Source organism: Fundulus heteroclitus, chromosome 19 (assembly GCF_011125445.2).
Source record: "Fundulus heteroclitus isolate FHET01 chromosome 19, MU-UCD_Fhet_4.1, whole genome shotgun sequence".
Lineage (NCBI taxonomy): Eukaryota > Metazoa > Chordata > Actinopteri > Cyprinodontiformes > Fundulidae > Fundulus > Fundulus heteroclitus.
The window spans coordinates 26,504,246-26,527,154 of NC_046379.1; the positions used below are offsets into that span (position 1 = coordinate 26,504,246).

Sequence of the window (22,909 nt, forward strand, 5' to 3'; positions counted from 1 at the left end):
CTACCAATACTAAGGAAAATAAAGATAGTCAATGCGACACATTGTGGTCTCAGTCTTACCTTATGAAATCGCGCTGATTATCAGTGAAACACCTCTTCACCTCCCGAATTTTCTATGTAAAAGCATGTAGCCGGAAGTAAAGATACCCTGCTCCGCTTCAAAACGGAAGTTGAGTGACGTCATGTGAAAAGGGTCTATTGGGAACGCCTTCAGCGTGACCTCATCAGAAGCTCCTTTTACATTACGCCAGCCAGGATTGGCTGGAAAATAAGCCTGTCAGTGTCAGAGAGGGTAGAGTCCCTCCCCCCCTATATAAGGGGCTGACACTGCACTGACAGTTATTCAAAAACGATCACCTCTTCCTCGCAACGTTAGAGCAAGGAGGGTGGTTTGGTGAGACACTCACTCATGCTACTCGGAGAACCGGGGTTCTCTGAGTAGCATGAGTGAGTGAAAGTATGAGTGAGTGAGTGAGTGAGTGAAAGTAACCTAAAGTTCTCTTTCATAGCATTCGTTTCGTGTCTCACATTGGGAACGAAAAATATCCTAACTCTCGTATTGCTCAGCAGATCCCACATTACGTGCCTGCTGTCTCCATCATAGCTTTATTTTTTATTTTTTTTTTTACTTAGTGCTTTGTGTCACACTTAGAACTGAATGAGCCAGTGTTGGAGCCGTGACATCAAGTTTGTAAAACCGAGTAAATGTGTGAGATGATGCCCAGCTTGCTGCCGCACAAATCTCCTGCAGGGGTACTCCTTTGAGTAGAGCCCATGAAGAGCTTAAGCCCCTAGTAGAGTGGGCACACAGGCCCTCTGGAGACTGATGTCCTTTTGAGCTATATGCCAAAGAAATTGCATCAGTTATCCAATGCGCAAGCCGCTGTTTTGAAACAGCCTTTCCATAACGATTTTTAGCCCAGGAGACAAACAGCTGGTCACTTTTCCTGACCTGATTTGTTCTCTTTAGGTAAATCTGTAAAGCTCGCACAGGACAGAGACTGTGTAGCCTCTCTTGTTCCTGTGATGAAAAAGGTGGAGGATGAAAAGCCATCAACTCTATGGGAGTGTATGACCCCAACACTTTAGGCTCAAAAGCTGGGTTGGGAAGTAAAACTACTTTGGTCCCGTTTGGAGAGAATTTCATGCAAGATGGATGCACTAATAAAGCGTGAATTTCACCCACGCGCTTTGCAGACACCTGTGCCATTAGAAGTGCTGTTTTTAGAGCTACTATCTTTAGTTCCACCTGATCCATTGGTTCAAAGGGTGTGGTTGTGAGAGCATCCAACACCAGGGGTAGATCCCACGATGGAGCGATGGGTCTGGAAACAGGGAGCTTCCTGCGAGCTCCCCGCATGAAGCGGCAGACCAAGGGATGTTGGTCGACAGTTCTCCCTTCAAAGCCAACGTGGCAGGCTGAAATTGCTGCTAGATAGACCTTAATGGTGGAAAAAGTTTTTCCTTTATCAATCAGGTTCTGGAGGAAAGATAAAATTACAGCCACGGAACACTGAAAAGGTATTTCTTGAGTTTCTGAGCACCATTTTTCAAAAACTGACCACTTGTACCCGTACAGAGAACGTGTTGCAGGAGCCCTAGCATCCTGTATCGTCTCGATAATATTTTGTGGGAGACCTACGGACTGTAGGTTAAACCACTCACGGGCCAAGCCCATAGAGCCCGTCTTTCTGGGTGGGGGTGAAAAATCTGTCCCCGTGCCTGAGACAGCAGATCCCTGCGTGCAGGGAGCGGCCACGGCTCCTGCCAGAGGAGCTGTGTTATCTCTGCTAACCAATGTTTCGCTGGCCAATTGGGTGCAATGAGGATCATTGTCAGACCTTCTGCTCGTACCCTGGCTAGTGTAGGTGAGATGAGAGCTATTGGGGGAAACGCATACAGCAGAGTGCGAGGCCAGGGGTGGGCTAGTGCATCTACCCCCAGAGGTGGATTCCGATCGTGCAAGGAGAAGAATATGGGACACTGATTGTTCTCTTGAGAAGCAAAAAGGTCCACGGATGGCTGACCGAACCTCTGCCAAAACCATCCTCGGCACCTCTGAGTGGAGCTCCCACTCTGCATACGTGGAATTCCCCCGGGAGAGAAGATCTGCTCCACAGTTCAACACTTCCGGGACATGAGTGGCCCTCAGAGACAGAAAATGCTTGCTGCTCCAAATGATTAGTTTGTGAGCCAGCGTGTGGAGCCTCAATGATCTCAGCCCCCCCCTGCCTGTAGATATAAGCCACCACCGTTGTGTTGTCTGTTCTGATCAGCACATGGTGAGCCCTAAGAATGGGGAGAAAATGTTTTAACATTAGGTGAACAGCCATGAGCTCCATGTAAGTTATGTGCTCGGACTGCATTTTTGGACCCCAGGTTCCATTCACCATTTGCCATTCGCATATACCCCCCCAGCCTGACACGGAGGCGTCCGTTGTGACAACTTTTCTGTTCTGCAAAACTCCCATTGGAACACCCTGAGTCAGTGCATCTCTGTTCCGCCATGGGCGCAGCGCTGCTATGCAGGCTGCAGTAACTCTCAGCCTGTGCTGAGGAGTATGTGGCTTTAACCTCTGAGAGGCTACCCATCGTTGGATTCCTCTCATGTGGAGACGCCCCAGAGGGATTACCAATAATGCTGAGGCTATCAGTCCCAACAGCCTTCTGCAGAGTCTGAATGATACCTGGTTTCCTCTTTGAAACATGGACGCTGTGTCAGGCTGAACTCTGTGAACAGGCTCAGGAACGGAGCCACGGAGGAGAGCGATCCCTGCTCGCTCCCTTCATCCAGGGCAGATGTTAGGCCGGTCGCTTCCTCCTCCTTACCACCGTTGTGGAGGTGGGGGGTGGTTGGTCAGTGCGAGGACCTTCAGGCTTTTTCTGCCAGTGAGCCCTGGGGGCAGGTGCCTTCTGCGCGCCTTGCGAAGCTCCTTGAGCCTTTGGCAGCTTTGGGATCCTGAAAGTAGGAGGAAAGCGAGCTGCTGCCTGGGCAAAGGTCTGGCGCTGGGGGGCCTGGCTTTCTCCTGCAGAACCATGAGTCCCATGGATCTGCCCATCGCTTGGATCGCTACCTTATGAAGATGCAGGCAGTGATCGGTAATGATGCACACCTCCTCCCAAAGCGCAGCGTCTGGAGCGGCGGTCATTTGCTCTTCCAGCTCTGCTTGATAGGCCATCAGCAGAGACGAGGCATTTAGAGCGCGGACTGAGAGCGCGGCTGCCCTGTAGGACTTATCAGTCAGGCTCGACTGAAAGCGGTCCGCTCTTGATGGGAGGGTGTGACCTCCCGCTGACATGGAGGTCTTCGGGTGCAGGTGCGTTGCGACGGCTAGCTCGACGGGTGGTATCTGGCGGAGACTCGCTATTCTCCATCCCGTCGCAATCCAGGACCGAACTGCCGGCCACTGGGTGCTTCTCCTTAAATGGCTTGTTGTGCCAGGAGACGGCCAATTCTTCCAGGAGCTCCGGGAAAATTGGTAGGAGCTGTCTGGACGTTTTGCGGGTCTTTGGCAGCCTTTTTCGGTCAAAACGGGAGCGGGAAGCTTCAGCTTGGACCTCTGGCCACTGGATCTCAAGCTTTGCAGCGGCGCGTTTGCACACGTCATCCAAGTCAAAATCCAGCTCCGACGAGAACCCGTTCACAGACACGCGGATAGACTCAACGGTAGTCGCTGTCCAATGAGCAGACGATGGGTGTTCTCGCCAGCCAGCGTTCCAGGATTGGCTGATGAACCGAAGTGAACGCCACTGTTCATGTTCTCTCATCCTCTTGTCCTTAGGGGGACTGAAGATGTTTTCCAGACGCTGGACGATAACCAGGTTATTCTGTCCACAATGAAGGCGTCTCGCTTTGTGAAGGCCTTCGAACGAGAGGTGGACCAGTGGGAGCGGCAGCTCTTCCACGTGCTGGAAGTAATTGAAATGATCCTCGCAGTGCAGCGAAACTGGATTTACTTGGAGGTGCTGGACTCACTCTGCTCATTCACTGTCTGCCTGTTTTACATTCCTGCAACTGGAACGTGCATTTCATACAGAAGACTTTAAGCAATTTTGTAAATTCTCATCATTTTCCAAATCAAGCCCGCTTTCCCTGTTGCAACCCTTTGTTTTTTCCTTCCACTCAGAACATCTTCCAAGGGAAAGACATCAGGGATCAGCTTCCTAACGAGTGCAGAGAGTTTGCAGCCGTCAGTGACAACTGGAAAACCATAATGGGCCGTCTCTACAAGGAGCAGAAGGCCTTGCAGGGAACACATTATCCCGGTACGACCGCAGTGTTCATGTTTCTTTAAAGGGTCAACCATAACTTGGTCTTTCTTTGGCATCTTTAAACCCTGAAATAAATCCGGCTTCTATTTGGTTTTTGTGTGATGCAGTTTTAAACAGTGTCTCACAACCTAGGACTGACCAAGACTAGCGTTAGACTTTGTAACATTTGGAGGAAAAAGGGAGGGAAACGTCCGTGCCTGAGAACGGCATCCCAGCTGTAAAATACAGGGGTAGCCGAGAGACCGTGCCTCCCCAGGAAACATCGTTATGTTCAATTATTGAGCAATATTTCAAAGCATCAGCCTGGAATTAAAGCCTGACCCCAAAACAATCTTTTAAATATACGATTCTCAATGTAAAGACAGATTAGGTCTGAAAGACAGAGAAGACGTATTTTAGAGCGGCCGTCATAGAGCCCTGATCTCAGTCCCCTGGAAAATTTCTGGGCGGAGCTGAAAAGGTGTATGTGAGCAATGCGGCCTTCATACTGGACTCGGTTACACCGGTTCTGGCAGGAGGAATGGGCCAGAAATCTGTAAACTATTAGGAGAAGCTTTAGAAGGGAATCCCAAAACATTTGACCCAAGTAATAGGGCTTAAAAAGCAAACCTACCAAATACTAACCAGATGTACAGTATTTACATTTCTAAATCCTAGACTAAACTAGACTAGACTAGACAACTTTATTTGTCATTTTGTATGCACAAAACGTACAGAACGAAATTTCGTTGCATACAGCTTGTAAATTACAGTAAATTTAAATTACAGTATAAGGTGCAGCAGTGATTTAAAGTGAACAATTGAAATGTAAACAATGCAGGAGAAAGTCACAGTGTACAGATGACTTTCCAAAGAAATTAATAAGACAATTTCTAAAACAACGTTGTTATTCTGGGATGTAGCAAATAGATATAATGGACCGAAATGAGGGAAACAGAGTCTAATGTAAAGTCAGAATATCTACTTTTAAAAGTACAACAACTAAGATCTGGAGTTAGACGCATCCTAAAAAGTAGTGTTGGCATTAAAACCGAAGATGCAAACATGTGTTTTCAGTGATCGTACCCTGTCCTGTCTTTCTGTCAGGCTTGCTAGAGAATCTGTCCGACATGAGCACCAAGCTAGAAGAAATCCTGAAGGCCTTAGACATATACCTGGAGACCAAGAGGCAGATCTTCCCGAGGTTTTACTTCCTGTCAAACGACGACGTTCTGGAGATCCTGGGACAGTCCCAGAACCCCGAAGCCATGCAGCCTCACATGAAGAAGTGTTTCGACAACATCAAGAGGCTCCAGCTTGACAAGGTGGAGACAGCATAAAAACGTTTAGGTCTAATTCTGCCTGTATATTTAACAGTGGACCTTGGCTTACATAAAAGAAATAATATATGGAAACTAAATTCAGGTTTACTTAATAACCAATGGTTCAAACAGGAAAAAAATAGTTTTTTTTCTAGATCTCAATGACAATGGAGAAGTATCTCCCCCGATATTATGGGATACTCTTAAAGCGGTTATCAGGGGGAAAATTATAGCATTGTCATCACACTTAAAAAATTAAGAATCAGAAACGGTCACGGTTTTCCTCATGTGTTTTGCAGAAATATAACAACCAAAGAACCGACGGGATGTACTCAGCAGACGGGGAGTTCATTGCCTTCAACAAACCAATGCAGCTGGACAAGCCAGTGGAGGTAAACACGACTGGTTTTAGTAATTAGAAGATGCTTTTTGTAGTAATGCTCGGATTTTAAAACAGATCGGTGTTTACCTCTAGCGTTGGCTGTGTGACATTGAGAAGATCATGCGGAGGACTCTGAAGGCCTATCTGTTCGATTGCATTGGCGATCTAAGGAAGGTTACAGGACCACGAGACAAATGGGTCAAACAGTGGCCAGGACAGGTACATTTACATCTAGCTTCTGCATCCCCAGGCCTCATATGTCTGATTACCTGCATGGCTAAGAGACTCCCGTCAAGCATAAACATCCAAGGTTTTAAACTGGTTTTCTTCCTGTCTTAGTTGGTAATCACAGCGAGCCAGATCAAGTGGACGTCCGAGGTCACCAGATCCCTGGCCATCAACAAGGAGAGAGCTGACAAATCTTCCCTGAAGTCCCTAAAGAAGAAACAGGTTTCGTGGGAAGCCCATTTTGGTATTTGTGGATGCTTTGCGTGCATTGCGTCTGAATGTTGACGCACCAACCGTCATTCGCAGGTCTCTATGCTCCAAAGCTATTCGGAGATGATCTGTGGCGACCTGCCCAAAATCCTGCGTCTGAAGGTGGTGGCACTGGTCACGGTCGAGGTGCACGCTCGGGATGTTATTGACAAGCTGGCCAAGAGTGATTGCAATGATGTCAACTCGTTCGAGTGGCTCTGCCAGTTGCGACTGTACTGGGAAAAGGACAAGGTGAGGCGAGACGTTAGACCATCGGCCACAATTTGCTATTTATACTCTAATACAGCTCAGATATATACAGACAGTATACCTACAATAGACACAAAGAGAAAACAAGTGGTCCCTGAAGCTAGTTATTATTGCCAAATTGGAGAGCAAGGTGCTGGTTCAACAGGGACTGCTGCAGAGGTTTCATATGAATAAAGGGCGGACAAAGTCAATCCACTGGAAAAGAAAGCTGTTTTTCACTTAAAACTGTCAGGATCCTTGGATCTTGCGTTAATTAGTTGATAGGACTCACCTGTGTTGAGCATTTTTTTCAGTTGATTTGCCTTTGTATTTAAGTTCCGTGTTTTTGTTCTTCCGTGGTTGCGTCGTCCTGTTTCCGTGCCCTGTTTGGTTTCCTTGTGTAATCAGTAATTTACTGCCATTTAATATCATTTCTTCAACATGCACCTGCCTTCGCCTGGTTCCCGCTTTGGTCCTTTTTTTTTTTGGTGACAAAAACACGTTGTTTCTTTACAGTGAAAGATACTTTGTCCCAGCAGCACAACCACAAAGTAGCCTGGCGAGAAAAGCAATTGCAATGTTCTGATATTTATCCTCAGACCGTAAACTGAACGTCATACGGTTAAACAAGCCATGTTCAGCTGCATACTGGGTATGGAGCAGATTGCATGACAGACTTTTACGCCTGGCTCGTTAACGGCATAAATGACGGGGACAAAAGAAAGATTGTTTAAAAAATAATCCGTTTACTTTTTATTTTTAAAAATGCTCAAAAGCTCGCAAATGGTTTTAAATACAACAAAAAGGAAAGGCGCTTTGTACTGCTCTGCTGATTCCAGACAGCCTTTAACTCCGACGTCATGACTTGACGGAAATGCTCATGGATGATGCGAGTCAAAACCGGGCCTACAGTCTTTCCAAAATGAAATACAATGTGCGCGCTCTCTGCTGTCTAGACATTTTTGTTGATTTCCATGAGGTGGCTGTGCTGATACATCATGTCATGCAAAGGATTGTGGGATTCCTTCTAGTTCCTTAGTGCCGACAAAGGACAACGCCAGGTTTCTATGCTAAATTAGCACCGGGAGGAAGCATAGAGGATCCTTTTCCTACCTGCACTTGTCATGACAACCACTGACGCACTTCTGCTTTGGCTAAAGAGTCGTTACCTGATTTGGATGGAGCCTCAGTCTGTGTTATCCTAATTATCTTCAGTTGGTGGGTGGGCGGTGCTGTCCAGGTGTCCTTGATCCTTAAAAAGAACCACAAGATGACAGGACAGAGCAGAAAAAAGTAGAGGCACTGCAGCCCTGAGGCTGTAACACAAAAAACGGTGTGCTGCAGCAGCCATTACTGTCTTTCTTTTAGTGTGAACATCAGGGGTGGGTATCATCTAGGCCAGGGGTGTCAAACTCATTTTGGTTTAGGGGCCGCATACAGCTTAATCTGATCTCAAGAGGGCCAATAAAAATACACTATTATCATTTAAATGATTATATATTTTCATAACATAGCTCAGCTTGATTTGATTTGACTCCAATATTGATATTTATTACTTTCAAATGAATGCTCAAAGTCATTCAATCAACAAAACCAGCCAAATATTATATTTATGTTCGATTTATTGAATACTGATATATTAACAGGAAAATAAAGTGCATTTGGTTCAATGCATTTAACGTACCACAGAAACCAAAAATATGCCCAAACGTCTGATTTTAGGGACGAAGGCGCTTCTAAAATCCTGTCGGCCATTCCGCAAATTCGTCTTACTTGTACTTCCTCTCTGTCAACAGTAATGGCCCGCTGTAATAGCACCCCCTTGGGGTTAGGAGGTATATTGATATTGAAAGTGAGAATATCGATATTAAATTGTTTTAAAAAAGATTGATATTAATCTTTGTATCAATTTTTTTTCACAGCCCTAGTGTTATAAAGGGTGATAAAACCCTTTGATTGTTGTGGAATAACAAAATGTGGTTATCTGGATGTACAGTACACCAACATCACCAACATCCAACGTCAGCAGTTGAATTTGGTTAGATTTGGATACTGATCATAAAAAAAACAGAAGAACTGATCAGGGATACCAGAACCAGAGAATTTAGCTTTAATATTATCCTCTTAGCCCAGAAATTCTTCCTCCACAATATCTTGGCATGTCAAGAAATCAGATTACAAATCTTCTGAATTCATGGTTGAGGTGTTTTGTTTTTCCACCTTTTGTAATAAAATGCACAGATCATTTGTTGCGCAGTTGCAAAATCTTGCCTCTGTAAATTATATGATGCACCTGAAAGGTTCAATAGGCTGAAAATAAAGAGCAATCATTGGAGTAAGGATGTGATAAAACGTACAGGATTTTTCACTAAACATTCTTAGGATTACTCATGAAGTTTAGGAATAATTAAGCAAGCAGTCCACATTACCAGGCCACCTCTACCGAACATGTAGCGGTAGAGCGTTGCCCTCTGTGGACTGCTGCGGGCAGACAGAGAAAACACCAACGTAACGTGGCGGTTTTTCACCCCCAGGCTGAAGTTCACGACTGCTTCATCCGCCAGACCAACACGCAGTTTAAATACGGCTACGAATACCTGGGAAACTCTGGACGGCTGGTCATCACTCCACTCACGGACAGGTCACAGTTCACAACGCTTACACTTACAGCAGGGACCAGCCAGGAGAAAAGATGGGTTTGCTGTCGGATTAGAGCCCTTAATGAAACATGAACCCACGGCATCGGAGAGATGGTCTTTTCAGGATTTCACTGTGGCGTCATCCCTTGTTTTAATCCACGGCTCTGTGTAGTTGTGCACACTTTCGCTGCTACAATCCACTGCAACCCATGCAAGTGGAAACACAGTAGTCTATTGTTTACGCTGTCTTTGCCTTTTTTTGCTGTAGAGCTTCTTTAAGTGGTGGACTGTAGGTGTGAATGTCCGCGTTTGATCACGTCCAGGTGTTACATGACTCTGACCACGGCGCTCCATCTCCATCGCGGCGGCTCTCCTAAAGGCCCAGCCGGCACAGGGAAGACGGAGACGGTGAAGGACTTGGGCAAATCCCTGGGCATGTATGTCATCGTCGTCAACTGCTCCGAAGGACTGGATTACAAGTCAATGGGACGCATGTTCTCCGGCCTTGCTCAGGTCAGGGAGATTCAAATCCAGCCATAAAAACACACAATGATGACTTGGACGCGGAGGCTTTTGTGGGCAGAGATCTATTTGTTCGAACAGCCCTTTGTGACGTGACGTTTTAACGCTGCCTTTGGCGTGCTCCGAGCAGACAGGAGCGTGGGGGTGCTTCGATGAGTTCAACCGCATCAACATCGAGGTGCTGTCGGTGGTGGCCCAGCAGATCCTCTCCATCCTGTCCGCCCTCTCGGCTGGGATGTCTCTGTTCCAGTTTGAAGGGCAGCAGATCCAGCTGGTCCATTCGTGTGGCGTCTTCATCACCATGAATCCCGGTAGGCCTACAGAGCTACGCCGAGCAACCGTCGGGACTTTCTCCCTATCAGGGTAACGAAAACACTTTGTGTGGCACCAGGGTACGCTGGCCGCACGGAGCTTCCTGACAACCTCAAGTCCATGTTCAGACCCATCTCCATGGTGGTGCCAGACTCTACCCTGATCGCTGAAATCCTGCTGTTTGGAGAAGGCTTCAAAAACTGTAAGGTACTGTACTTATGGGACGTTTGCACCAGGTGGCCAGGTAAGCAGAATAAAGTCCCGAAGCAACTAAATGTCCACACTTGTCTTACAACTCAGATGCCTTATAACGCAAATCTAAACAGCTTTTATCGCTCTCACATCAGATTCTCTTTAACCGATTGCTCCGTGAAAATCCAAAACAAAACATGTCCTCAGGAACACGTAGGGCAGCACCCTTTCACGACGCCAAGCCAAGCCCCCGTGCTCCTGGCGCTCAGTCTGACTTCTTTCTCTTGCAAAGGTATTAAAAGAATAACATGAAGAATTAGAAACCAGCCTTACTGGGGGGCGCTGAAGTGTGACTCAAATCTGCTCAAAGTTAGTTTTGAAAGGGATGGTTAGACCTCCGTAGATGGGTCATTGGGGCTGCCAATGTTTTCATTGGTAGGTTCGCAGTTGCTCCACAACTTCTTTCCGTTTTCAGATCATGGATTGGTCAAGGCTTGGGATATCGTCTTATAGCCAAAACTCTGCTTTAAACCTCTTCACTACTACTTACTTGGTCTTCATGAGGCTGTTTGTGCACTAACGTTCTCTCATGACAGCCAGGCTGAGACCCGCGCAGAACAGCTGGATTTATGCTGAGATGAAATTACGCATAGCCGGATCCTAAAAACAAAATTAGCAATTAGATGGGCTGGATTCTACTTAGATTATCAGACTATAGGGGTGCTGAATATAAATGCAGGCCATCATTTTCAGATCTCTTTAGCTTGAGGTCGTTTTCCTCCCACTTCACAACTATGCACTACCTCGTGTTGATCCATCACATAAAATATAGGTCCTGTCCTATATACCAGAGTAAAGACACCACTTTCTTTAGTTCAGGTGATAAAATATGTGGATAAGTGAAACTATGAAAAACTCAGAACTTCTGGATGCAGAGGCAGCATCAGCGAAGCGAAACCAGCTGACTAATCGTTTGTAAAAGTGACTCATTCATATTTTTGCCTCTGGTAATGATCTTCCTTTTGAAGCAAAATAAACTATTGCCATGTTATTTATCGTCTTTCTTTATTGCCTTTGTGTTTGACTTCTAGCTCCTGGCGAAGAAGGTATTCACGCTGTACTCCCTGGCAGTGCAGCAGCTCTCCAAACAGGACCATTATGATTTTGGTCTTCGCGCGCTCACCTCCTTGCTTCGCTACGCTGGAAGGAAACGGCGCCTTTCCCCCAACCTTGCAGATCAGGAAGTGAGTCTCCGACAGGTTTTTTTTTTTTTTTTTTTTCTAAACAGAATCATGTTTCTCGTCCTTGGTTCTCGCAATTTTCCAAAAAGACGCACACATATAAACATAATGTGAAAGAAACATAAAGACGAATAACGGCTGACTATGTCTGTCCTCAGATCCTTCTGATGGCTATGAAGGACATGAACATCGCTAAACTGACCTCTGCAGATCTCCCACTGTTTAACGGGGTCATCCAGGACTTGTTCCCTGCTGTGGAAACGCTGACAATAGACTACGGCAAGGTACGTCGTTCAGAGTAGCTTTAAACTAAAAAGCTGCATTCTTTTCAGTCCTTGTTGCTCGGTGTCTATTAAATAAGTAAAGGCTTGGTCACAACCAAAAGAATATATCCTCGTCTAAAAACAAAGACAAGAACATGTATTTTCAGAATGTTTTCCATGAAGCTTTTACCTGCCGATCCAGATTCTATTCATGTTCACGTGCTGCCGTATAAAAAGACCAAGAAATAGCTCTGGGGATAATTTAGCTTTAGCCTTGTTGCTGTGAGCGGTCATTCAGTATTTAAAGCAACGACGTCAGATTTTCTTGGAGAAAACGGATCAAACTAAGCCAAAAAGATCAGTTAACATCTTAAGACGTTCTCAGCTTTTTTTGTTAGCATCTAGCAGTGCCGGCATTACAAAAGCAGGATTCACTTTGTGTTTTTCCCTTGACATTTTCTCCAGGGTTGTCAGTAGGTTGTCTGCATTTCTAATTCCAGCATGTTCCCTGATAGGCTGAGAATTGAAAGCTCAATATGATTAACAGCAACTTCTCAGCAATATATTCAGCCTTCCTGTTATCTGCTGAGCATCTTGCTCTCTTTATTCATTTAACCTAATTGTCGAAGAAAAATAGCCAACTTTTGGTCTTCCTTACTCGGTAATGGCGTCAACATCAGACAATGATTGCAAGTGCAACCTGTTAGTGCTTACGAATTCGCTGTTTGGAGATGATCCTGTTTTTCAGTTTGCGACTGGCCTGATCGTCTGTCGCAGGCGATCCAACTGAAAACCAGAGAACCAGCTGATTTCTCAGTGCCTCTCTAAACCAGGCCCAGCATCACCAAACCCTGCCTTTTTGTCCCATGTCGCCATTCTCCTGCAGCTGAAAGACGCGATCGAGGCAGAGGTTCGGCGGAGTGGCTTGCAGGTCACTCCTTTCACGGTGACTAAAGTCATTCAACTTTACGAGACCAAAAACTCTCGACACTCCTCCATGCTGGTTGGCAAGACGGGCAGCGGCAAGAGCGTCACCTGGAGGATCCTGCAGCAGGCCCTCACCACTATGAAGCAGAAAGGAGAGCCTGGCTTTGAGCTCGTTCACGTAAGTCCCAGGCATCGGCATGTCACGGCCATGTCCTGTCTGCGTTTCTGCTTCGGGGGCCAAAACCGGTTGACGCCACGATGGCTCTCCTTGGTGTGTTAGTGTTACTACTCTGAAAATAAAAAAAACTAAGCAGTTTTCAGCCGTGAATCAATAAGACCCTATCACAGATTTCATCCCCTAACATACCTAGAAGAAAGGAGAGGAAACTCAAGTAAGGACAAGTAAGGTTACTCTCTGAGAACGAATTAAGTATTGTGTTACTTTCACAGAAATCGTGACGTTTGGACAGAGGTAATTTGGTCGAAGCACATTGTTTAATTGCATTTAGAGCCGAATGGATGAAGTCTTTAAACACAAAGACAGATCTGTCTCACAGCTAAACACTGAAAACGCTACCAATTAAAAATAATACAAAGGACAACACATACCAGTCTGGGTCACCGGGAGACGGCAGCTGCTCGCTCAGCTCGATCTTCCCAGGTTTATGGCTCATACAGCCCCTCGTGCATTATAAACATCCCCGCTGGAGAGAAATCCTTCCAGTATCCTGGCTGTAGTTCGAGTCACTGCGTCATTATTAGCAGACATCTGTTACTCTGCTGCTTGTACGGCAGGGCTGTCCCGTCCCCCCGAAACACCCCCCCCCCCCCCCCGCGCTACACTGTCCCCCAGCAGTGACCTTAGCCACGTCTTCAGCTACTTCCGTTTCCCTGTCAAATACTGGTTCATTTTTCTTAAAAACCAGTTCACTCACTGTTTCAGGATGTAACGATCGTACGTGGAGAACCCGATATTCAAGCCGACACAGAAGGTTCCGAAAAGTTCATTGTCAGTAGTGAAGGCGGAGTCTGGCAGGACAGGTAACGGTCGATGAATGTAGACGGCAGGAGCTGACCGTGGGATGACTGGTCAGTACGGAGAAGTCTGTAATTTGACTTCATCACCAGTATTTAAAAATAATAATCATAAGTACACATATTTTTCCAGAGCTCTGTCCTTATCATGTGCCTCCATTCTTTCCCTTCTTGCATCCCTACAGCCATCCCTCTTTACATCTCCTTCATTGGTTCTTTCCTTTCTTTCCATCTGCAACAAAATAAAAGGAGACGCCACAAGGTGGCAGTATTTTAAGGAAATGTTTTTTTTTTTTTTTTTCATTTAAACATTAAAAAAAACATGTTCAGCTAGTTTGTAAATAGGAGATGTGTGAAAATGGATAGCGTGCCAAACCTGAGTTCACTGGGCCAAGGTATGTCTCATGAGAGGGATCCAGCCTAAAAACCAAAACAGAGACCCCCTGGTGGTGGCGTCGACACACCTGTCCTTGCTGCATTCTTCTTCCTTTAATCCCTCTCTCCTTTCTTTCTTCCTGCTCGCCTTTTCTTCCTTCTCCTGTGTCTTACCTCCCTTCCATCCGTCCTTGCCTGCTTGCTGTTTATTCAGGTTCCATATTCAAAGTTGCCCACCATAGAAATAGCGTATACTCTGGAAATTCTCTGTGAATTCAGACAAATTCAAAATCTGGAAAGTTGAATCTTGAATAGTTAGATTTTTTTAATATAAAAACAAAGACAAAATGGGTGAAATTATCTAGAAAATCTTGCCAAAGAACTCTAAATCCCTGCAGCGCGCATTGCGCTTAAAAGCACAGCGTTTGGTAGAGAGTAATACGGACAGCAGGAAACCTCCACGATCACAGGCGTGTTTTTCAAAGGCCGCTATAGGTGTATTATTTTTATCAGCTACGTGTCCTTATTTTTGAACGTGCGGCAGACAGTTGGTAATAATATTCAGTTAAGGAGTTTTTATTTATTTATTTATTTTTATCTCCACAGGCCTTTCCTCTGAACCCAAAGTCGATCAGTCTTGGAGAGTTGTACGGAGAAAACGACCTTTCTACTAACGAGTGGACGGACGGAGTGCTGTCCTCCATCATGAGATCGGCCTGTGCAGGTACATCTATCAGATAAAACACGCACGCACACTGATGTTCACACAGAATACATAATGACTGAACACCCAGTTCTCACCTCTAAAACTCCAGCTGGGTCAGTGTGCGACATGGCCAAGGCCATTCTTTGAATGGAAGAGTGTTTTTATGGTGGCGATATCTAACGGCAGACCGTAAATGTGTAAAGATCCATCGCAACAGATAATAAATGTGGCTAGGATATTTAGAAAAGGGTTCCTTTGCGCTTTCTCTGGGAAAATGTGACGCTCAGCAGGGGTAATGCTGAATAAAGGGTCAACGACGGACTCGCCGACCCTTCATTCACCGTCTTTGTAATTTCTGATGAAGCAAAAAGCCCTCACAGAAAAAGATGGTAGGGTACTTATAGTGAGCTTGTCAAACTCCTGGGCTTCATTGCAACTAAAATATCTTATCATCCTCTCCTTTTCCGCATGTGGTTCCTGCATTTTACAGCAGGAAATCTTCATTTTTTTGGTTCAGCGTACATCTTACTGAGTTAAAGGGGTAGTTTTGTGTCTGTGGAGAGGATAGTCGGGGTCTTCTGCTGTGGGAAATTCTCCAAAAAGTGAGATGCTAGGTAGCTAGTTAGTTCATTAGCTAGTTTAGAGTGACTACACATCCCCTAAGGACAGTTATGGATGACCTGACCTCGGCTAAAGGTGACCTGCAAATGTTCCCATTTTCAGCATTTTATGAATCTGCCCTCCCCTCCAGATCAGTTCCTTTAATCCATCATGACAGCATTTGGTTTCTCGTTGACGAGGCAGAGGTGTCCCCGGATTTAATTTGAGAAATGTGGTTCACTTAAGTTAATTAATTCATTAATAATTTGTTTGTTTGTTTTTTTAAACCTCCCAAAAATCCACAAACCCTCTTTGGTTCTAATCCCACCACAACAAAGCTTTAGCTCAACCCACCAGCGTTAGTGTGCGTTTGTCCAAACTTCAGCAGGCTATGCATCGCAGCTAACGTGAAAACACACACCAGCCTTTAACAGTTCCACAGATCTCAAAAGTCATCAAATCCAACCCAGCCCCTCAAGCATGACCCTAACTCTATTGTCCCCCACAAACACATTTTTTCCCCATTGAAGACGAGAAGTGCGACGAGAAGTGGATCGTGTTCGATGGGCCTGTGGACACGCTGTGGATTGAGAGCATGAACTCTGTCATGGACGACAACAAAGTGCTCACGCTCATAAACGGAGAGAGAATCTCCATGCCTGAGGAGGTGAGAACACCACAACGCCAGTGGGTTTACCTTCATAAAATGAGCTGAATTATCATTTTGCTTCTCCACACTAAGGGAGACTGTGAGTGCAGGCACAGACATATCGTTTTGGCGTTTCTTTTGTCCAAGGTGTCTCTCCTGTTTGAAGTGGAGAACCTGGCCATGGCCTCTCCGGCTACAGTGTCCCGCTGTGGAATGGTCTACAACGACTACGTTGATCTCGGATGGAAGCCGTTTGTGCAGTCCTGGCTGGAAAAGCGAGACAAAGTACTGAACGCTCACTCACAATGAACCCAACCTCCCTTCAACATCTAATGCAGGACCTTAAGAGCCTCTAGAATAGTCAAGCGCTTTTTCAGACCATCTTTGTGTGGGGGATTTATTTATTTTTCTTCCCAGGCTGAAGCGGAACATCTGAAACATGCGTTTGATAAATTTCTGGAGTCCACTCTGAACTTTAAGAAGACCAACTGTAAGGAGTTGATCCCCATCACTGAACTCAACGGTGTCACGTCCCTCTGCCGCCTCTACGACTCCCTGGCGACGCCCACCAACGGGGTACATCTGTCTTATTGTAGTGTTAATAATATATATATATATATATATATATATATATATATATATATATAATATATATATATATATATATATGTGTGTGTGTATATGTGTATATATATGTCTATATATATATATATATGTGTGTATATGTGTATATATCTATCTATATCTCTATCTCTCTATATATCTCTCTGTGTGTGTGTCTCTGTGTATCTCTCTCTCTCTGTCTCTCTGTCTCTCTCTCTCTGTGTCTCTGTGTCTCTCTCTCTCTCTCTGTCTCTCTGTCTCTCTATCTCTCTCTCTCTCTGTGTGTCTCTGTGTCTCTCTCTCTCTCTCTCTGTCTCTCTCTCTCTCTCTCTCTGTCTCTCTGTCTCTCTCTCTCTCTCTCTCTCTCTCTCTCTCTCTCTCTCTCTCTGTCTCTCTCTCTCTCTCTGTCTCTCTGTCTCTCTCTCTCTCTCTCTCTCTCTGTCTCTCTGTCTCTCTCTGTCTCTCTCTCTGTCTCTCTCTGTCTCTCTCTCTCTGTCTCTGTCTCCCTCTCTCTCTCTCTCTCTCTCTCTCTCTCTCTCTCTCTCTCTCTCTCTCTCTCTCTCTCTCTCTCTCTCTCTCTCTCTCTTCCTTCCTCTCTCTCTCTCTTCCCTCCTCTTCCGGCATGTGTGAAATGAGCGGCGCATTTCTTTTTTGGGTCTATTTTCAGGTGAATACCTCAGACACTGGGAACCTGGGCAGGGTGGTGGAGCTCTGGTTCACCTTCAGCCTCATCTGGTCCGTCTGCGCCTCCTTAGACGAGGACGGACGTAAGAAGGTGGACAACTACCTGCGATCGATAGACATCACCTTTCCTGTCAAGGTGCAGAAACACGTCTTGCTTCCCCAACATGTTACCAAAGTTTCATTTTCGGTTGCCAGCACGCGTCCTCCGGGGTGTACCGAGCGGCAACGTCACTTGAAGGGCGTTAAATATAAGGTGTGATCGTTGAGAGAGGGGAAAGACAGAAAACATTGGTGCGTGGCTGCGCTTCATTTCTTGCCACAAGAATACAGATATCTAGAGCATTTGTTCTGATTTCGCCATAATTTTGCCACTATAATAATAAACAACGGAACATCTGAATCTCATCCTTGATCTGGTTATTACACGGATTTGAATACTTTGATTAAACCATTAAATCATCATCAGCGTGATCATCTCTGTTAAAGCAGGAGTTTTTTTTTTTTTTTAGCAATTTGCTGCTCTGAAGTGTACGTGTGTGCATGGACACAATGCAATACAATAAAGTCCTTCGCCACACAGAAAGATTAGTCAGCAGAAAACATTTAGCACTGTTGACAAAATTCCTGATAAGTGAATGTGTTGAGATTAAGCCCTGCAATAAAACAAATAAAACTCACCTCAGACTATGGATTAGCACGGGAACTGGTAAACTGCATGAGAGAACAATTAGCGACAAACTGAATGGGTATGGGATGTTTGCTCAGAACGCACACCGCCATCTTTAGCAGGCCAAACAAAGAATCATCAGCACCAACACTTCATACTAGTAGTTAAACGTGGTGGTGGGGTTGATTTGGGCTTGTTTTACAGCCACAAGACCTGGAAACCTTGCGGCCCCTGAGTTGACAAAAGAGAAGGTACTAGAGCAGAACGTGACGCCATTCTGTCCAGAATGTGAAGCTTGGCTGAAACTGGGCGATGAAGCTTTGTTTGTGAGGAAGAGTGGTCAGAAATTCCTCCGAAAAGCTGTGAGAGACGGATGAAGTTGGGCAGAAATCAGCTGCTGAGAGTTATTGGTGCTAAAGGTGGTTCTAAAAGCCACACAGTTTTTTTTCTGGCTTAGTATTTATATATAAAAGAAATGAAACAATATCCAGTCTTAAAAAAGTCTTCAATTAAATATTCTCTCAACTTTAAAAAGTCTTAAATATGGGAACAGTTTTCTAAAAATTACTTTCAACTGGATCTGACTGGTGTTTTTGTTCATTCCTTGCTTCCTCCGGTGACTTGCAGAACTTGTAGAAAGCCAATCTTTAATGTGTCCGGATGTAATGTCCTATAACTCTAGATCCGACGTACTTTCTTTGTTCCATGGCTGTACTGACTTTCAATGGGAAACTCTTTCAGGACACGATTTTTGAGTACTACGTGGACTCGAAGAATAAAGCCTGGGTTTCTTTTGAAGAGCAGCTCCCAAAAGGTTGGCGCTACAATCCTTCGTGAGTATCTCGCTGCACCACTTTCACCCTGAGCCCCTTTGGCTGCGTCCGGTGTTTTTGATTTAGTGAAAATAAACCGGTTCCATACATCGCTACATATATCACTCCCCTGCAGTGCTCCGTTCTATAAGATCATGGTTCCTACGGTGGACACAGTCCGCTATAACTTGCTGGTTCAGGCTCTGGTGCTGAACCAGCACCCGGTGTTGCTCACTGGACCCGTGGGGACTGGAAAAACCTCCGTGGCCCAAAGCGTCCTGCAGGGCTTGGGCAAAAAGTGGACTTCGCTCACTATCAACATGTCTGCTCAGGTTAGTATCTTTTATATTGTATTGAATAAAACCTCAGATTTATTTATTTATTTAATTTTTTTTGAAGATGTGACGCAAAAGCTAAGGGTTGGTACGTCTTAAACCTGTAAATTTTCCATGTATTTTATTGAGATTTTCCTGTACCTGGTAGACAAATGTACAGTACCACACAAGTGTAGGAGGAAAGCGAGGCATTCTCTCTGATTATTTTTACAATGAAAATCTGAAAGGTGCGGCATGCAATTATAAGCAGCCGCCCCCGAGTCGCTACGTGGTAGATGTACCTCCTGCTGCAGCTGACACTCTTTTGGTTCTATGTCTTGGAGTGGATGAAGTTTTCCGTGTTTCTAAATCTAATTTTATCACCTTGCCTCAGATTCTTAATCGGATTTACGCCTAGACTTTGACTAGGCCATTCCAACACATGAATATGCTTTGATCTAAGCCGTTCTATTGTAGCTCTGGCTGTTTAAAGTCATTTGCAGATAATAATAATAAAAAAGAGGGTCTGGATGCAGAGAAGTCCATATAATGGGTCAAAGGCAAAGTTTCCCGGGCCAGTCTTTTCCCGAGGGTGAAAAGTTTGATTTCATGATGAAAAATATGGGCTTAAAAGCATGACGTGACTGAAAAATCATTAGTTCAACTTTGTAGTCCAACTGTTTTTAACAATATTTGCTTTTGTTTCTACATTTTATTCCAACTTGCTTTAATTCTGTTTTATTTTCCTATGTTATAATCATGTAAAGCGCTTTGCATTGTCTTTGTACTGAAATGTGCTATACAAGTAAATTTGCCTTGCCTTTAACAGGTTTTCCTCCAGGTTGCCATGTATTGACCTCCATCCCTCTTCCCATTATCTCTGACTACAGTCCTCAAAGCGCGGTACCACCCCCACCGTGGTTTCTGGTGGTGGTGGTATATTTATCTGGATTTTACCTTTCTGCCAGACATAACATTTTGCATCTAGGCCAGGAAGTTTCATTTTGGTATCCTCTAAACTAGGGGCCTCCAAAGTGTGGCCCGGGGGCCAAGTGTGGCCCTTGTGCTGATTTTGTGTAGCCCTCCAACACCATTTTAAGAAAGATTTGGCTAGCACTGGTGGCTCTAGCAGATGGAAACTTTTTTATTTTTAATTACTGTAAACGTGTTATAGACAAGTGAAAAGAAACTCACAATATTTTTGGTTATATATTTTGATTCATTTTATGGCCCTGGAGTGCTTTCGATTTAACAATTTTTGGCCCAATTGCCGAAAAGTTTGGAAACCACTGCTCTCAAAGAAAATTCTTCCACATGTTTGATTTTTTTTAAACTAGATATTAGGTATTTTATTTATTGATTGATTGATTAATTGATTGTTTGATTTATTGATGAGAGATGCATTTTAATAAATTCAGGTATTTTAGGCATCCTTATCTCGGTGGAGGGCTTTCTAAACCACAAGCCATGCTGCAGGCTAATTATTTTTATTTTAAATTTGAATGGATGACATTTTTTTATTTAAAAAAAATGTGTGCAGATTTTTGTTAGTAAAATAGGAATAATAATAAAACATAAAATAAAACCTTCACATTCAGTTCGAAATGAAGGAAGAAGAAAATGTCTCTTAAATCCTACGTTGTGCATTTCAGTGTAGAATATAAATATTTCCACCTTTAATTTGTTGTCCATGTCACAACTATCCAGTCTAAACTATCCTCAAATGTACCGATACAAGGTGTTGTTGTGCAGTCTACAACATCCACACCTATAACTGCAGACCATCTCCTATAAGATATGCACACTACTACATGGATCATCAACCAAAACAGATAAAAACCATCCAGCCTGATCACACAACTGGAAGCTGACCAGATCAGCAGTATTTGCGTAAAACTCTGATATATCCATGTGTTTTTGTCAATACAGATATTTTTATACAATCCTTTGAATCTCTATATTTATATTCTTGCAATGTTGGAAGTTTTCATCAATACTCTTCGACAAATTTACAGAACGGTTTGCACATTCTCCTTATTGTTAACTGCTTTCTGCTTACTAAAAATTTGTTCCGCCCCCTTACTCATAATCCTTTTTTCTTTAAGATATATATTTCTAAAGTCTGGTAAGTGATATCTCTCGCTCTGGACATTACCTTTACCATGTTTGGGTTTGAAAAGATCCTTAAATTTGACTATCGAAAAACAAAGGCTCATTGTGGCCGAACTGTTGCATGTTTGCAGCCAGGCAGAGTTTTGTGATTTCACTTTTGAAGAAAGGCTCAAACGCAGCTTGTAATATTTGATTTTTTTTTTTTTTCCGTTTGTGTCCAGGTAACCTCCAACAACATCCAGGCCATCATAGAGAGCCGGACAGAGAAGAGAACCAAAGACGTGTTTTTCCCAGTTGGCGGGAAGCGGATGCTGTGTTTTCTGGATGACCTCAACATGCCGGCCCACGACCTGTTTGGCTCCCAGCCGCCGCTGGAGCTGCTGCGCTTTTGGATCGACTACGGCTTCTGGTACGACCGCAAGAAGCAGACACTAAAGTATGTCAAGGTGAGTAGTGTCATATTGAGGAGGTCTGTGGTCGGATACCTCAGTGCTTACGGTATTGTGATGTAGTTTTATTATTTCATTGATGGATTTTAATGACAGAGTTTCTCTGTGTCAGGACATGTTCTTGCTGGCATCCATGGGACCTCCTGGTGGAGGAAGGACTCAGATCTCTGCTCGATTTCAAAGTAGTTTCAACCTCATCAATATGACCTTTCCAAATGTAAGTCCTGCTTATCTCTGTATGAATATAAGAAACACAGCACTTCTGGTATTGTTTAATCAAATTGATACTTTTGATAAATGGTAATTGTACCACTTATTTGTTTATTTTAATTTACTATATTACCCCAACATAAGGAGGACGGTCTGCCAGTGCAAAGTGTTTGTGTTATTTTTTATTAGTAGGGCCCAGTGATTTCTATGTTACAATGCTCTATTTAAATTTGTTGAATTCAATGAATCTGGGATGTCAAAGATTTGTGAGTTTTGTTTGTGAATGTTACCCCAGGAGTCTGTGTTTATAGTGTTGATCCAAGGGTTTTTGAACTTTTTCACTGATGTTTGCTGGAAAAGAAAGGTAACAGCTGCGTCCAGACAGCTGTTAACGCTGGAAGGTCTACACGCACAAATGGTATTCGAGAATCTGGCGCCTGCATACTGGGGGAGCCAGGTATAAGTAGTGCTCCACCCAGGAGCGAAAGCTCCAGTAAGTCGAGCTGCTGCACGTGTCGGCACTCAGGGGAAATTGCAGGCGTAGCTCAGGGAGCAGAGAGCGATGTCAGCAGGGAACGGACGCACAGCAGAGCTGAGAACGTTGCACTTTTTAGTGTAGTTTACCTATGTAACACCGATTTACAACAAATAACTCAAGGCAGTTTCAAAGACCACTGGGATCATATCATACAGTAGTTTGAACTACTCTTAAAACACTCAATTGTTGTGTTAAAAATTGGGTAAAATGGTGAAATTCATAAAATATAATGGAAAGTATTGACAGCCCCCTGTTATATGTAACTTAACACTCAAAATCAGCAACCATTGTTTTCAGAGTGCAGCACTTAGTTTATGAAGCAGGAGAACAACTTTTTTTCTGTAGGTTTTGTCCACACAAATTACTGACGTCTCAAGCA

The 22,909-nt window shown here is 44.3% G+C and overlaps 1 protein-coding gene across 1 annotated transcript in view; it reads left to right on the forward strand.

Moving 5' to 3' along the window:
• Nucleotides 1-22,909, forward strand: part of LOC105939562 (dynein, axonemal, heavy chain 2) — an 84,524-nt gene that overhangs the window by 26,377 nt on the left and 35,238 nt on the right. The window contains exons 28-50 of the mRNA XM_021308219.2: nucleotides 3,782-3,962; nucleotides 4,127-4,265; nucleotides 5,358-5,575; nucleotides 5,872-5,964; nucleotides 6,048-6,173; nucleotides 6,294-6,404; nucleotides 6,489-6,683; nucleotides 9,215-9,321; nucleotides 9,643-9,832; nucleotides 9,972-10,152; nucleotides 10,233-10,360; nucleotides 11,437-11,589; nucleotides 11,745-11,870; nucleotides 12,736-12,954; nucleotides 14,793-14,910; nucleotides 16,023-16,159; nucleotides 16,289-16,426; nucleotides 16,559-16,717; nucleotides 17,412-17,564; nucleotides 18,837-18,928; nucleotides 19,044-19,239; nucleotides 21,555-21,779; nucleotides 21,895-21,999. Coding sequence (XP_021163894.2) covers nucleotides 3,782-3,962; nucleotides 4,127-4,265; nucleotides 5,358-5,575; nucleotides 5,872-5,964; nucleotides 6,048-6,173; nucleotides 6,294-6,404; nucleotides 6,489-6,683; nucleotides 9,215-9,321; nucleotides 9,643-9,832; nucleotides 9,972-10,152; nucleotides 10,233-10,360; nucleotides 11,437-11,589; nucleotides 11,745-11,870; nucleotides 12,736-12,954; nucleotides 14,793-14,910; nucleotides 16,023-16,159; nucleotides 16,289-16,426; nucleotides 16,559-16,717; nucleotides 17,412-17,564; nucleotides 18,837-18,928; nucleotides 19,044-19,239; nucleotides 21,555-21,779; nucleotides 21,895-21,999 — 3,490 coding nt within the window. The remainder of the gene's footprint in view (nucleotides 1-3,781; nucleotides 3,963-4,126; nucleotides 4,266-5,357; nucleotides 5,576-5,871; nucleotides 5,965-6,047; nucleotides 6,174-6,293; nucleotides 6,405-6,488; nucleotides 6,684-9,214; nucleotides 9,322-9,642; nucleotides 9,833-9,971; nucleotides 10,153-10,232; nucleotides 10,361-11,436; nucleotides 11,590-11,744; nucleotides 11,871-12,735; nucleotides 12,955-14,792; nucleotides 14,911-16,022; nucleotides 16,160-16,288; nucleotides 16,427-16,558; nucleotides 16,718-17,411; nucleotides 17,565-18,836; nucleotides 18,929-19,043; nucleotides 19,240-21,554; nucleotides 21,780-21,894; nucleotides 22,000-22,909) is intronic.